We start from the raw sequence: 15512 nt of genomic DNA, 5'->3' as shown, positions 1-15512 counted from the left end.
GACAGAGGAAAAGATGTGTTAGAGCCTGGCACAATGGCCGCTACCTTCCCAGGCTGAGCTAGCAGGTGAGGACAGCTCTGTGATAAGCTGTTACTAGGACAGCTATGTGATAAGCTGTTACTACCCTTTTGCTCGGGGATAAAGCCCTTTGATCCTTCTATTTACTGGGCTGGACATGTACGTATTTAGGGAAAATACATCTCCTCATCTTTTGAGCCAGCTTCATATTCCACATAGCCTATAGTTCTATTCTACTGAGCCAGGAGCTATTTGCAATTGTTCCTGCCCTTGAACTCCTAAAGAAACTGGGGAGACTGCCAAAGTAGCTCAGCAAGAAGTCAGAGAGAGTGTGACCCTTAGGAGTGAAAGGCACTACTGCACACCCCATAAGGAACAAAATGCAAGCTGAGGAACAGAACTTGGCCTTTTTGCCACAAGATGACCAAGTTTGTCCTGATGCCTTTGGTAACTAGAATCCACCCAAATTCTCACTGGTCATACTACACACACCTATTCTCAACATTAACATCCAGGGAACTTAGAAATATGACAAAGACCCAGGGGGCTTTCCTAACACTCTAGCAGTTGGTGTTAGAATAATCCTGGCAAACAGAGGCTTATGGAAAAAGGAACGGAGTGAAAATTCCATCTGTCAGTTCTTCCATCTTGGAACACAACACATACTGTTGCTCAACTCAAGGAATACAGGAAGAGCAAGTTCCAGCTTGGACACCCAAGTCTTTATTTTGTGATCAGGCACTTTGACAGATATTTTGTACATCTGAAAAATCTTAATGAGCTACAGTCCATGTGCAGGCCTTGCTGGTAGATTGGGGTTAGAAGGTAAATACATTTCACACACAGAAATCTGTATCCTCATTGTCATGCAGACACCCTTTCTTTCATTGATCAGTCACTTCAACCTTCAGGATCCATACAGTAAGCAAGGCTTCCAGAAAAGGGTGGCCTGGGCTCAGGAATCATGGGCCATGTAGTTCGAGCTCTTGGCATTACTATTAAAGTTGGGAATCTATGATGCACCTGAAGAAATATGATCTTTGTTTCCCCAACCTCACGAGGAAGATGCAGGTTACATTATACAATCATGAGCAAGTGTATGAACATGTGTGTGCGTATGTGTGTACACATGCCCCCAAAGCCCATGCCCGAGAACAAAGGGAAAACAACATTTACAATTTTGGGGTGGGGGTAGAAGGCCTCACTGACACCTCAGGAGCTTGTGCTGCAGCTGTTCTCCTTATCTCTATAAACTAGGGAACATATGTCCATCACTAGTCCAGGGCAGCTAGCTAGTTAGAGCCTAGTGATGAAATTATAACCATATGCGCTCAAGTTCAAAGGCTATCTCTTCATTACAGGTAGGAATGGAAAACAAAACTCCAAAGCAGTTGTAGCACAGAAACAAATTCAGGAGTGGTCACTCTCAATGATTTACATTACTTTAGCCAACAGGTTTTCAACCTGTGGGTCACAACCCTTTGGGGAGAGTCAAATAACCCTTTCATGGGGTCACATCAGATATCCTGCATATCGGATATTTACATAATAGTAGCAAAGTTACAGTTATGAAGTAGCAATGAAATAATTTTATGGTTGGAGTCACCACATGAAGGCCTATATTAAAGGATCATAGCATTAGAAAGGCTGAGAACCACTGCTCTAGAGAAACCACTTGACATCTTTCTATTTCTGTTTGTAGCTACAAAAGAATAGGAACCGCCCTGCTCCCTCGCAGATGGGCCTCTGAGAGCAGCCAGGAATAAGAGCCATGGAAGTACTAGTGTCTGCAATGGGTTTTGCAATGCTGGGGGTTCCTGCTACCATTCAGTTTCCCCATGACTCTGGAAGAGCAGGCAGGATCTACACACTTCACCAATAAGACTGTAATCTAAAGAATTATAAAGCAAAGTTTGTCTTTGACCTGCCTTTCCTCCAACTCAGAGCAGCGCTGGCTAGCCTCTTCCGTGCCTCTCAGGATGGAGTGCTCCGAGCTCACACCAGTAAACTCTGCCCAGGCGGGTACCTTCCATCTCTTCTCTATTGTTCCATCTAGGGGTTTGTTTGCCTAGTGGGACTTTTCAATTCAAAAAATGTTTCTTTTATGTATGGGTGCTTTGCCTGCACATGTGTCTATGCCTAGTGTCTGTGGAGGCCAGAAGAGGGTATTGGATCTCCTGGAACAGGAGTTACATAGGTCGGTTGTAAGACCATGAAGGTGCCAGGAATCAAACTTGGATCTTCTGGATGAAAATCCAGTGCTCTTAACCACTGAGCCATCTCTCCAGTCCCCCCCCCCCAAACCCTATTCCTTATCAGGATCCCATCTATGGCAATGGGTTATGTTAATTGCTTACCAAGTTAGAATTGAGCTGCTTTAAAAAAAAGGTACAATTTGTTAGTGTTTGGTGATTTTTCTTTTCCACATTGAGAGTTCAATTCTTTGGGGTGAAATGATAGTTTCACAGCTGCAACACCTAACATCTTAGAGAGTGCACAGTTCCAGTGGTGTGCAGAGACCATGGAAGCAGGGACACAGACTCCGTGCTCAAATAAGGGAGTGGACAGTGCTGAAGAGTTAATAAAGACACACGTGAAAGTGCTGTCAGGCACGAGGTTTTAGGGGGCGTGTCTCCATTTCTGAATCTCTAGTCTGCCACTTCGATGTTGATACTTAAGACACAATCAAGCACATGTGTCCTTAACTACTTCACATAGCCTGTGATGAGAACGGTGCTGGGCTAGCTGTGGGTGGGAGGGTCTCACAACAAGCCTTACCAAGCTGCCTCCCCTTTCTCTGAAGGTGGAGCTGGCTGGCACTAAGTGCTGGGTTAGGACCTGGAAGGGTGAGAGTGGGGCGAAATCTCTTGACCACACTGCCAGTTTGGCCTAGTTACCCCATCTTTCCTACTGGGAGGTGTCTGGCAGGCTTTGGCTGTCAAGGTGCACACAGTAAGTACTTTAGACTAGCTTACAGGCTACAGTCTTTGCTGTGGCTACCTCATTCCATGACTGTGGCCTAGCAGGTGTCATGTACTGATAATGCAGGAACTAAAATGTATGGTTTACTTCCAATAAATCAATTTCTGGACACTGAAATATGAATTCCACAGGAATTTTATTTGTCAAATACAATTCTCTTGATATTTTTTCTTTTCATGTATTAGCATGATACATGGGCCATAGTTTGCTTCCCTCACTACTGTAGGTAATGCACTAGGCAGTGACATTATTTTGGCAGGTAAATGTTTTTTGGAAACTGATTTTTGTTTTGAGATGGGATGTCTCTTTGCAGCTCTGGCTATCCTGAAACTCACTATGTAGGCTAGGCGTGCCTCAAACTCATAGAGACATACTATGAAACTGCCTCCCAATTTCTCAGATTAAAGGCATGTGCCACCTGGCTGAAACTGGCCTTTTAAATAGGTCAGAGTGCTGAGAAGGTAGAATTCTGTCTGTTACTCTCTGATGCAATGCTGTCCTGTGCTGTAGCTGCCTAACGAATTGTTAAGACTGCAGAATATGCAGATGGCTTGTGTTGCAGTAGGGTGAGTGCAGAGTCTGGAATCTAACACAGTGTCTGCATTTTTGTTCAACCATTTACTTTCCAAAGGACTTTGGGCTTCTTTCTGATTCTGTAACCTGCTTTTTAAATACATATACAATGGTGCTGAGGAACCACTGAGAAAAGCATAAAGCACTCACTGCAGACTTTAATAAATGCCAGTTGTTAAAGTTATTAATCACTGAAAGGTTGAAATCAAATTTTGCCCCATCTCCAACACTGTCTTGCAACAAATTGGGAGACCAAAAATAACTGGGACTTTTGGGGGTCCCTTTTCCCTAAGTCAAAATTTCCTAGAGTGTGTATGCATGTGTCTGTGTGCATGTGTGCTGGGACTGAACCAAAGGTCCTGACGCGCAGTAAGCACATGCTCCACCGTAGGGCCACATGTGAGCGTCCTTTCAGGACCCTTGAAGCTAACTCTGAAACAGAGTTTGGACTTCCTGCTGGCTGCTCACGGTCTTGCTGTGGCAGCACATCCCTTTCCATTTCTTTCTGCCTGTGAGGGCATCTGGAGCAGGACAATAGCTCAGCCCTTATGGTAATCTGGGTGTTCAGTACTAGTGGGTATTCATTGCCAGCTACTGATCCTAAAGGCAAATGCACACAGGCAGAAAAAAGAACAGGCTCCAGTCAAGACTAATTAGATTGTTGCTGAAAATCAAAAACTCATTTCAGGGAAGTGGTGACCCTGTCACACTATCTTGGGATGGGAAACAAACTGTGTCTTTCAGATCCATAGCCAGAGGAAGGTTCTAGTCTGCCACACACATTTTTGAGGGGTGGTTTTCAGTTGGAAATAAACACTGTTCTGCTCCATTGCTTGCCCTCCCCTTGGCAACACTGAACCCATTAGAAAGGCTCATTTATATTGCTCACGGTCTGCCTCGCAGCCCACACACTCAGGGCAGGGAGCGATACATCCCAGGAGCCAGGAGACTTGTGAGGGAATGAGACAAATGTTCCAGAAGAGCTAGATGAAAGCAAAGGCTCCGGAAAGAGGCAGAGAACGCTTATCTAACTCTGCCCCAGTGGTGGGCAGGAGGGTGTTTCTGCTCGGAGCAGAGGTGAGTCAGGGAATCCTGGCCTTCATCCTAGTCTGTCGCTGGTGGGGAGTAAGTTCCATCTGGTAGTCAATGGGTTGTGGTTCTCAACCACAGTCACATACATACCAACAGAGGAGCTTTAGGAAAATACTGATGCGCTGGTCTCAATCCAAATAACAGAGCATTTGGAACGGGCCCAGACATGGTGTATACTCATGGCTCCCAGTTGGATCTAACACGCAATCTCCAGGCCCTAACTGGTACAGATACATTTGGGTTACTGCTAGCTGAGAAAGCTCTCTCTCTCAGTTTGACAAAGACCCCATCAATGAAATAAAAATGTATGCATGCATGCACACAGGTAAATATACACAGTTGTGTATCTATGTGCAGTCTCTAAGGGAAGAATGGTGACGTGGTGACTTGAACATGACACTCTGCTTGCCCAGTCTCCCCACTGCTACCCTTGGATGGGTTTCTTATGTCCCTTATGTGGTCTGAGTCCTGCTCCAGATACCTGGACATGGAGGCTCTGATGGAAGGGATGGGTATTGGGCTTCTGGGACCAACAAGAAGAGTAAACCTGCCTGGAGTAGTAGAGGAGGGAAGTGAGGTGGAGAGGAAGGGCAATAGCTAGAGCTCCTGGGTGTCCGAGGACTCGATGGACTTCGAGAGTCTGGCCACCACTCGGGTCAAGGCCCTGTTCTCAGCCTGCAGTTGTTCGTTCATCTGCTTCAAGGTTTGAATCTGTTTTAGCTGGTGAAGGTTCTGCAGAGAGTGAGACATGAAGGAGACAGACAAGACAGACAAGACAGAGCAGAGGAGAAAAAAGTAGGACAAAGAAACTACGTGACTTTTTGTTTTTGTTTTTAGTTTGCATGCAAGAAAGGAGATGGGAAAGGCAGTAGTGATGAGAGCAGGCTATCCAGGGAGGTGAGGAGCAATGCGGCGGAGGGAGGGCTGTGTCTGTGGTTCCTGGACCAGCCCTTAGCATGCTGCTATTGGCTATACAGGCATAAAAACCACACGGGGACCACTTGAGAATGAGAAGCCAACATATGGCTTGGGGCCTTCTGACAAATTCATACGCAGAGCCTCAGCTTTGGGGACTCTCACGGACACTGGGGCTGAGGATCTGTGTGTGTGTGTGTGTGTGTGTTCCTAAATCCAAACATCATCCTTTTCTCTCTCCCTTTATCTTGTCCTCACACTTGCCCCATCCCTATTTGTTTTCTTCCTGTTCTTAATTAATTAATTAATTAATTAATTAAAAAATACAACAAGAGGGGCATTTTCTTTATGCACGTTCTGCATATAGCATGCACTATTTAGAAGGCGATGTGACATCTGCCAGCTCTCTGGGTGGACCTGTAACATGTTTTACAGGAAGCTTAATTAACCTTCCCAGTTCTCAATAGCACGCAGAGCTTGTCCAGGTCCTGCAACTGCCAATTGGCTTCTACCCGCTATAGATGATTATATGTATCACTGGGTTCACAGCCAACTATGTGCTCTCTGCCCTAGGTCATGTCAAGGGTAGGAGCTGCTTAAATGTTTTCAAACAGACATACACTCTGAAAATTATACATACACAAAAGCAGAGAAATCATAAATGCCAGTGATGATGGAACTGGCTGGATCACTGTGGTAGTCTGGCCCCACCTGTGCATCAGTGTTGCAAATGAACAGGATAATGGCATTGATACTCTTTCCAACCTGATGTTTCACAAGTGCCTTGAAGATGTTGATAAAATGATTACAGCACTGGAATTGAACACAGGTCTCCTGGAAGAGTAGTCAATGCTCTTAACCGCTGAGCCATCTCTCCAGACTCTTGAACAATGTATCCTTAAATTTGTTGGCAAGTGACCTTCATGTGTTGTTAACTCTGCCACAAGCCCTCTGCACTGACCTTGAAACAGACTATCCGCTCTTTCGGAAAAGGGGAAATGATCTTGTTATTCAAATAGGGGTTTGGTTATAGTGATGACAAAAAGAAAGGTTCCGGGTATCAGGGAAGTCTCTCATACTACACAGCGAGAAAGGACAGAGATGGGAGCTTAGTGGGGCAATGGTTTGGGAGTGAACCAGCAAGAAAACGAGGGTAGCATGAGAGAAACCAGTGAAACTGAGAAACAAGTAGAGACAAACCGCTGAACAGATCTTTGTCAGAAGAGGAAGAATGACTCCCCCAAAGGGTAGGGCTGTCAAGCAGTTCCACACAGCCACAGGAGAGTAGACTAGGTCATCCTCTACTGACTGTAAGCATCTTGACCATGGAGGGGACAGGTGAGAGAGATCATAACAGCACATGGAGGAGCTGAAGAACCACAGGAACCCCTGGCTTATGTCCTTCATTGGTGTTGACGTCTGTTCCAAGCTTTCAATACACTCACTGTCATCACAGGAAGTGGTTTTCGCCTCCCAGGGAGATTACAGCAGTGAACGAGGAAAGGGATTTAGTCTGCCATTTGAACACAGGCAGCTCTAGGTGGAAGAGTCTGGAAGCTACCAGTCTGATGGAGAAGGGTAGGGAGCAGTCATGGAAACAAGCATGACAGGAGATGAAAAGGGGTGGGAGAGGGCAGAGCTCAGGGGAAGTTGGCTACTTCAGAGTAAACAAAGTACAAGCCCAGAAGCCATTTACAGGGGAATGGTCGTTGGGCCCTTCTCATGCAAGGGCCTGGGAAAGGATGGGGTTAGGTCTAGCAAGGAAGCGGAAGCAGGAAGTAGTCAGATTGGGTATGGACATCCCAAGACAAGTGCAGAGCCAGCTCAGTTCACACTGACATGCACCTGCCAGATCTGTCATTTAAGTAGAGTGGAGTTTCTTCTGGGGAGAAGCCATACTTACCTCTCCAGGCAGAGACCACAGCCCATCTCCCAACCACAGAGCACTACACCTAGGAGAGCCCATCTCGTGGCTCCCATTTCACTTGACTTTTGTGTTTTGTTGGTGCCAGGAAACCAGGCAGTGATGTCACTTTCTGACTTGAGTAACCTGCCAAGCCTTCAAGCATTAGCAGGAAGTCAGCCTACAAACAGCACCCCACTGATGGCTTTAAGAAGGACTGAACAGTCTGCATGTGCACACACAGAGCAGCTGGCCCCAATGCCTAAGGTTTCCCAGACCTGACAAATATACTACTTACTATCTTATATACAAATATTTTAGTCACTGGTTCTTAGAAAAGTTGGTCAGCATAAATGATAGCCTAAATGAAGACCATGAGAGCTAAACAACCATTTTTTCTAACTCTTTTAGAGCAGACACAGCAATTTCCCAATATATTTGTGAGTTTGAAGAAGGTACAGACAGAAACCTAACATGGTATGACTGGAAGGTTCTGATGCTCTTCCCCGTTGGTCCTGTAGAGGGAGCTAGACAGTTTGCAGTATGGGATTTTATGCTAGGACTGAGCAAATGAAGTTTGGGGCAGCACAGTCTGCAGGTGTTTCTTGATTAGGCTTTGTAAGTAGCAGTGGAGAATAATGGGGACCGAGTGATAAGGTGAATTTTTAACAAAGTCTCAAAACAGCTTACTTACTGGTTTGAGGACCAGTTATGATCTGGCTCCACTTGATAATTAAATGTTTCCCCTTTATGTGTATGGATGATTTTGCCTGCATGCATGTCTTTGCATCACATGTGTGAAGTACCAGAAGTGGCCAGAAGAGGACACTAGAACCTCTGGGATTAGAGTAACAGATGGCTGTGAGCCACCAGGTGCTGGGAATTGAACACAGGTCTTCTGGAAGAGTAGTCAATGCTCTTAACCTCTGAGCCATCTCTCCAGCCTCTTGAACAATATATCTTTAAATTTGTTGGCAAGTGACCTTCATGTGTTGTTTTCTCTGTTGAAATACTGAAGAAAGGAATTCATAGCCTAGTTTTGAAAACCACAGCTTGGTAAGATAAAAACGTAGAAAGAAAATGCAAACCTGTGTCACTCCAAGGATTTAGAACAACTAAGAACACAGAAGAACTTCTGTACTTGCCAGTTTAGAATGGGAATAGAAAAAAGTGCCCAAAGTTCCCCCTTTGAGCCTTTGTCTGGGGCTTATGTGAACGGCACAAGGGGTACAGTCTGTCTGTGGGCTTCTGGGTGCTCGTGGGAGGTGTGAGCTCTGGCCTGATTTATATGCTCCAGATATGGTCCTTCTTCCCATTCCCGGCATCTCTCTTTCCCCTCCCTTTTTTGAGACAGCATCTCAAGAATCCTATCCTGGCTAGAACTTGCTATGTAGCCAGAGATGACTGTAAACTCCTATCCTCTCGCTTCTATCTCCTGAATCCTGGGGTGACAGGATATACCACCATGCCTGGTTTATGGGGTCTTGAGGATCAAATCCAGGGCTAATTGTATGCTAAGTAAGTACTTTATCTATAAGCTACATTCTTAGCCCCCCCCCCCCCCGTTTTTTTTTTGTCTTATTTTTGTGGTTTTCTTCTTCTTTTTTTTCTTTTTCTTTTCTTGAGACAGGATCTTTATATAGATCAAGCTGGTCTTGAACTTACAGAGACTTGCCTCTGCTTCCCAGGTGGTGGGATTACAGGTATATGCCACTATACCCAGACATAGGCTTTACATTTTTTTAGTATATATTTTAGAAATATTTGCTTAAGGTTTAATTTATGTATATGAGTATTCTGCCTGCCTGCCTGTATGTATGTATGTATCAGCACAATGTATATGTCTGGTGCCACTGAGGTCAGAAGAGGGCATCAGATCCCCTGGAACTGGAATTGTAGATGATTGTAAAACACCATGTGGGAACCAAACCCAGGTCTTCTGCAAGAGCAACAGTGCTCTTATCCACTAAGTTATCTCTCTAGCCACCCTTGCCCAGGCCATTTCTTCCCAAGCATTACCTATAGGTGCCTAACAGCAGAGTGGATGGTATAGCTAAGGGTTTCAGATGGGAAGCCCTCATGAATATAGAGCTGTATGTGTTCATTCATGAAGAACAAACACAATGTTAACATACAATGCTAAGAGGAAGAAAATACTTCTGTGAGTGAGGTGGGTTTGAAAAATCTGAAAGATGGAAACATTTAGTGGTGTCTGTATGGGTGCTGTTCTGTCTCCTCGAGAGAACTGAACACTATTTCTACTTCCTGCTACTTTTGAGTTGACCTGGGAAATGTAAAGTGTTTCAGGGATGAGTAGTTATTGCTTCAAATCCTACATGACTACTACCAGTCACAGCCATGGGTTGGTGACTAGGAAATGAGGGGCAGGGCTTGGCATTTCCCCTCCATTTTTATAACTATAAGGGGTAACAGGATTGTGAATATAGGATCTGGTAAAACCATGACCTTTAACTGATTAGGCACTAACAACTTTTATGAGTGTGGTGGTGGTGTATACATAAATAACATCTTTTAGGCCATTAAAACAACAATTGTCTCTTAAAGAGTAACCCAATTGCATATCAGAGGTACTTACAGAGGCCATTTGGGGATTTGTCTGATGCTGTCCAGGTTTCTGCTTCCTAGCTATAGAAATTTACATCTGACTTGGCATTACATATCCACTAAAATAAGATCCTTAATGAAAGGAAAAGAGTTGAGCAAGTACTGAGGGACTATGGCCATGCAGCACAGTGTACTGCACGAATGAGCTGCTCCACCAGCTTAGATAGGGTTATCTTCCAGCTCCCTATCTTCCCCTCCTATAGCAATGGACCAGCATTTAAAATTGGCAACAATCCATTCAAGCAGCTAAAAAGGTTATGGTCACTACTGGTCATCCCCCAAGAAGAGGAAGGCAATGAGTCCTCAAAGTAGAGGTCATGTAGAGGCATGAGTTTGCACTAGTGGATGAAGGTCAAGAACTCTGGAATACTGCAGAGGAAATGGCCTACAACAGGAAATCAATATGCAAATAAATTTTCATCTTGCTGTGGAATGACTCAGCTTGTGTTCCTCCTGCAAGAGCTGCACATGGGGAGAAAGGGCTGTGGCCATGCCTAGGCTCCATGGAGTGCGCCTAGTGAGGACTATGTAGAGTGGGGAGAATTTGTCCTAGACCTTTTGCCAAGCCTCCCAAGGGAGAAGCCACTGCTTTGAAAATCTTACAATTTGAACATGGTCTCCCCATAAACCAACCCGATGCTCCTAGAAGGCCTCTGAGGTGGCCATAGTGGATGCAGCATGAGCTGAGAGAGCCTAAGAGATGGCTGAGAAGAGGTGCTCATTTCCTCTAACACATCATCTGCGGGGGCTGTGTTGGCACTGACAGAGCAGGCAAGCCTGCTCAAGCATCTAGCTTAGGCAGACATACAGAGAAAAGACACACATCAAGACAAAGATAATCTCTTCATACCTTCATCTCTTCTTCCATTTCTGACATTTTCCGTTCCAATGCCCGCCTCTCCTGTTTAGAAACAAAGAACTTGTTGAAGCGGTAACAGGCCAGGAAGCAAACATAAAGCTACATCCCACATGTTGCACCATCAGCAGCTTCATGGTCTCAGGGTCCATCTAGCCCAGAGCAAACCTTTCTCCATATGTGCACTTCTGCCCTACTGCCATGGGATGGAGCTACTTCACCTAAGTCTTCTATCAGAAAACTGGAAGATACAGGGGCAGCAGCCTGTTAGCAGACAAGCAGACCAAGATCCATTGTCTTTAGTAATACTACACCCACGTTCCCAGGGAACTGCTTCTTTTATGATGGAGAACACATGGTCAGTGGAAGTAGACATGGGTGTCTGCCAGCTTCTCCCCTCCTCCTCCATGTCTCATCCAGCTAGTAACTCTTAATTTAGCTTGAACTCAATGAGGAGTCTTTAATCATATGAGATACAGGCCAAGGTAATGAAATATAAAACTTAGCTTTTTCCAAACTAAACAGACAAGAAAGATGGTAACATACTATATCCTTATAGTCAAATTGGAATTAGAGTTCATCACTAAATCTAATTGAGTTTTCCCAATCCAAGAACATCAAGTCCCAGATAAGCATCTGAGTACAGCTGGGACCAGGGCAGGAATCTGACCAGAGGACTGATGAAGGCTGATTCTCAGGTCTTAAATCACAACACCTAAATCAATGGCAAGGGGTCTTCATGAAAAACCTCCTTTTAAAATGTGCTTGTGTGCATGCACACATGTGTACCACAGTGTGCGTATGGAGGTCAGAGATCAACTCATAGAAACCAGTTCTCTCCTTCCACCGTGTGTTCTGCTGACTGAAGCCAGACTGGCAGGCTTGTATGTATAAGCACGTTTACTGCTGGGCCACCTCACTGGCTATCTTTTTCTTTTGAGGTTAGGTTCTGCTATGTAGCTGTGGATGGCCAGGAACTCACTATGTAGTGCAGACTGGCCTTGAATCTGACCATCCTGCTTCTGTCTCTCCAATGTGGAGCTCACAGGTTCATGTCACCACCCCCCAGCTCAAAGTGTTCTTTCTGTCTAAGGTCTCAGAAGGGGCAGATATCTTCAGACCTGTGTATACATGTAAATAACCAAATATCTTACAGCTTGTGTCTGTGTGCAATTCTGAAGAACGCATGAGATGATGTCCCAAGACTCCTTCCCACCCTAAAGCTGGCATGTTCAAAGTAACTAACTACATGAGAAGGCCAAAAGAACTGGCCATCAAATTACTGTCTAGAGTCAGACCAAAAAAAAAAAATATTAAGCTGGAATGGAATGTGGCAGAGCTCCCGCCTTCTTAAGATGAACTTTTTCCATTGGCACCAACAACAAAGTTAGAGAAGGTCAAGAGAAGACGTGAAGCAGGCGGCCAAGGAGGCGTACATACCCGTTTCTCCATCTCCAGCACCGATGACCGGTCAGAGGACTTCTCTTGCTTCTGCTGTGTGAACAGAAAGGAAACACTTGTTATTTAGGTTCTTTTACATGTCACCCCCGACATCCAGAAAGACAGCAGGTTTCTGGGCTTTTCCTTTAGCAAGGACCTTAGCAAAGAGACTGTGAAAGATTGCTAAGTCCAGCACTTTACTTGAACAAGAATGTAGGGTGGCCACTGGGCAGTGGAAGGAATAGTCCCTGAAGCCCAACACGTGAGTACAGATGTTACTCATAACACACATACCCGACCTTGCCTTCCCTCTCCCTTTAGACTACACACTCCAACACTAACTACCTTCTTCCCGAATCCCCCCACCCTGCCTCTTTTAAAGGCTGGGATCCCCTGTACTTCAGTGCCTGCGCCCCGTGGCACTCTTGTCCACAAGTTCTTTCCCTGTTGCTTCTGTTCTGAGCACTGAGACAATTTTCTTTCTAGTGTGGTGGTCTTCAGACAAGGCAGTCTTCTCAGCCACTTTCTTGTGTCTGAACAGAGTGGTTCCACTTTTATCTGTTTGGTTTCCTTCTTACTCTGTTAACAAGATTTTATCTGAATAAAGGCTTTACAATATATATTTAGATTATCATTGATACTTTCAATTTCAGTCTTTCAGAGGAGTGAAAAGATTTGGTCACAAAACCTAAGAAGAGTAATTTCAGGTATAGTCCCACCTTAGAAGAAAGCATGGAGGAACCTGTAAGTCTTCTCTGGTCTCAGCATTATAGGACTGGGTGAAATTTTGTAGATTCAACAGACATTTAATGAATAAAGAATAGTGATTTTATCTTGTCTAGTACAATGCCCAGACATTTGCAATAAATGGGGACATTAGGCGGGTTCTGCAGAAGGTTCCCTCCCCTTCCCTCCTTTTTTTTTCTTTCTCAATTACTGAATAGCTAAAACTGACAATAAAACTTGGAATTCTGGCTCTCATCCTAGATTTTTCTCTTCTGCTCTGAAGATCATGGCTGTCTGCCTCTCTACTGCATCTGCTAGGGCAGAAAGGACGGGGAAAATGCATTATTAGATCTTGGAGTTTCTATCTTCCTTCATCTTTTCCCTAAGCTTGACAAGGAGAATACAAAGAACTAGCTTTTTGTTTGCTTATTTAGTTTTAAATTATAACTTCCTTGATTTTGAGTCGATCTTTTATGTAAAATGCTGCAAGTGTCCATGTGGGAACTGTCTCCAAACAAACGCATGAGGCTGACAGTCCCCCCGCCCCAATCCTACCAAACATCTCCATTTTTGGTAAATAGAGACTTGATTGTAGCACCATCATTTCTTTCTGAGCTTCAAATAGCTTGCGTTTGGTAAAATTAAGTATATCCCGGCATACGTAGCAACGCAGCTGGTGGCAGAAAATGCTGCCCAGTGGCCGGGAAAGGCTGATTCTATTCTGTGTGGGTCACTTTGCGCAGCTTGTTGTGCTGCTGGGACACCTCACAGGCTCTGGCTGAGGAGTGGCCACATTGCTTTCCCTGTATGTTCTGCGATGGGTGCAGCTTCTGGGGACAGCTTAAAGGCTGCACTTAGTTCTACCTGCTGCCCATCTGGAAGCGCTTTAAAACCAAGACCATTAACCCCGATATCTGACTCAAGATTTTTTTGCCCAATTTAGTAATGCAGAGGGGCAAGTGACAAGCTTACTTATGTGGTGATATTTTGTTTGTGATCTAACAAATAAAGCTTGCCTGAAGACCAGAGTGCAGAGCTAAGCCACTAGTTAGCCACAGAGACCAGGTGGTGGAGGCACACATCTTTAATCCCAACACTTGGGAGGCAGAGGCAGACAGATCTCTGTCAGTTTTAGGCCACCCAGGGCTACACAAAATTGATCCAGTCTAAAAGAGAAACAGAGCCAGGAGGTGATGGCTCACACCTTTAATCCCAGGATTTGGGAGTCACATGCCTTTAATCCCAGTACTAGGAAGGTGGAGACAGGAAGGGGTATGGCTTGGGCAGAGAGAGGAATACAACACAGGAGGAGTTGGGAGCTCACAGCATTTAGTCTGAGGATTCCAAGAGACAGGATCATCCATTTGGTCTGAGAATCAGGTAAAGGTAAGAACTAGTGGTTGGCTGCTTTGCTTCTCTGATCTTTCAGCATTAACCTCGATATCTGACTCAGGATTTTTTTTTTTATTGTTAAAACCAATTAGAATTCATGCTACATCACCCCCCACACCTATGATAGGGTTCTAATTGTGTTGTCAATTTTAATTTTTGTTTTATAAAATGGCTTAACACCTAGTATGTGTTAGCTGTAGGTCTCAGAAAGTCTGGTAAGAGCCATATTTAGTTCCTGTCACCCTCTTTGCTCCCTGTATATCCCATGTCAGAGAGGTTACAATAAGATGCTAAGATGGTACTCAACCCCTCTCCCACTGTATACCACATGCTTGCAACACCATGAACCTGTAATTTCATTTTTGCTTTTAGATTATATCATATTCCTAGATTAAATAGCCACCTCTGGTTTCATATCCTTATAAAGAGCCACTTTTACCTCAGTTCTGCTTTTGAAATTCTTAGTTCCCAGGCATACTGTGATAGGCTTCCTTTTAACTCTGCAATAATCCAAGCTAGGCTGCTGTAGCTTTCAGCTGCCAGGCAATGAGATCACTATCCCAGCAGCCTCCCAAGCTCTGTGTAATTAAATCAGGCCTAGCAGTAAGAGGGAGTGGCTAATGGCAGATGCAAGGGGGACGCTTTCGGTCCAGGGCAGAGTCTTCCTGGGACCTAATCTGGAACTACTTCACCCCCTGATGTAACACAGCACTCAGTGATTTGGGGTTGTTTGGGGCTCTCTGTACTTGGGTATGATGTTCTGCTAATTTCTCTCCATGAGGCGAGGGGCAGAGGCACTGAGCTGAAGCATGAGCAGGACAGGATGCACGATCTAGCGCTGACCCAGTGCTGGCCTGACTTACTGTGTAGTGAGAAGTTATGTTAATATTAATTACTAGCACTCATAACATCAGGAAGTTGTTCAGGTAACTTAACTATCAGTTTTCAGTTAAGTTAAACAATCATTGACCCCTAAAACCTCAAAATTAG

The 15512-nt window shown here is 44.7% G+C and overlaps 1 protein-coding gene across 6 annotated transcripts in view; it reads right to left on the bottom strand.

The window, feature by feature from the left end:
• Positions 1-15512, bottom strand: part of Ppp1r12b (protein phosphatase 1 regulatory subunit 12B) — a 207720-nt gene that overhangs the window by 6320 nt on the left and 185888 nt on the right. For 5 of the 6 annotated variants that reach the window (XM_050147573.1, XM_050147574.1, XM_050147576.1 and 2 more), the window contains 2 exons: positions 12405-12458; positions 10959-11009 (listed from right to left, as the gene is read on the bottom strand). In XM_050147573.1, the coding sequence (XP_050003530.1) occupies positions 10959-11009; positions 12405-12458 (105 nt within the window). Of the gene's footprint in view, positions 5398-10958; positions 11010-12404; positions 12459-15512 lie in introns of all 6 variants that reach the window. The other variant, XM_050147580.1, reaches the window with a different exon arrangement.

The sequence above is a fragment of the Alexandromys fortis genome, unplaced genomic scaffold, assembly GCF_014885135.2.
Source record: "Alexandromys fortis isolate MF-2015 unplaced genomic scaffold, M_Fortis_MF-2015_v1.1 scaffold_58, whole genome shotgun sequence".
NCBI classification, from domain to species: Eukaryota; Metazoa; Chordata; class Mammalia; order Rodentia; family Cricetidae; genus Alexandromys; species Alexandromys fortis.
The sequence above is the reverse complement of the archived record's forward strand: the minus strand, read 5'-3'. Positions and strand labels throughout refer to the sequence as shown.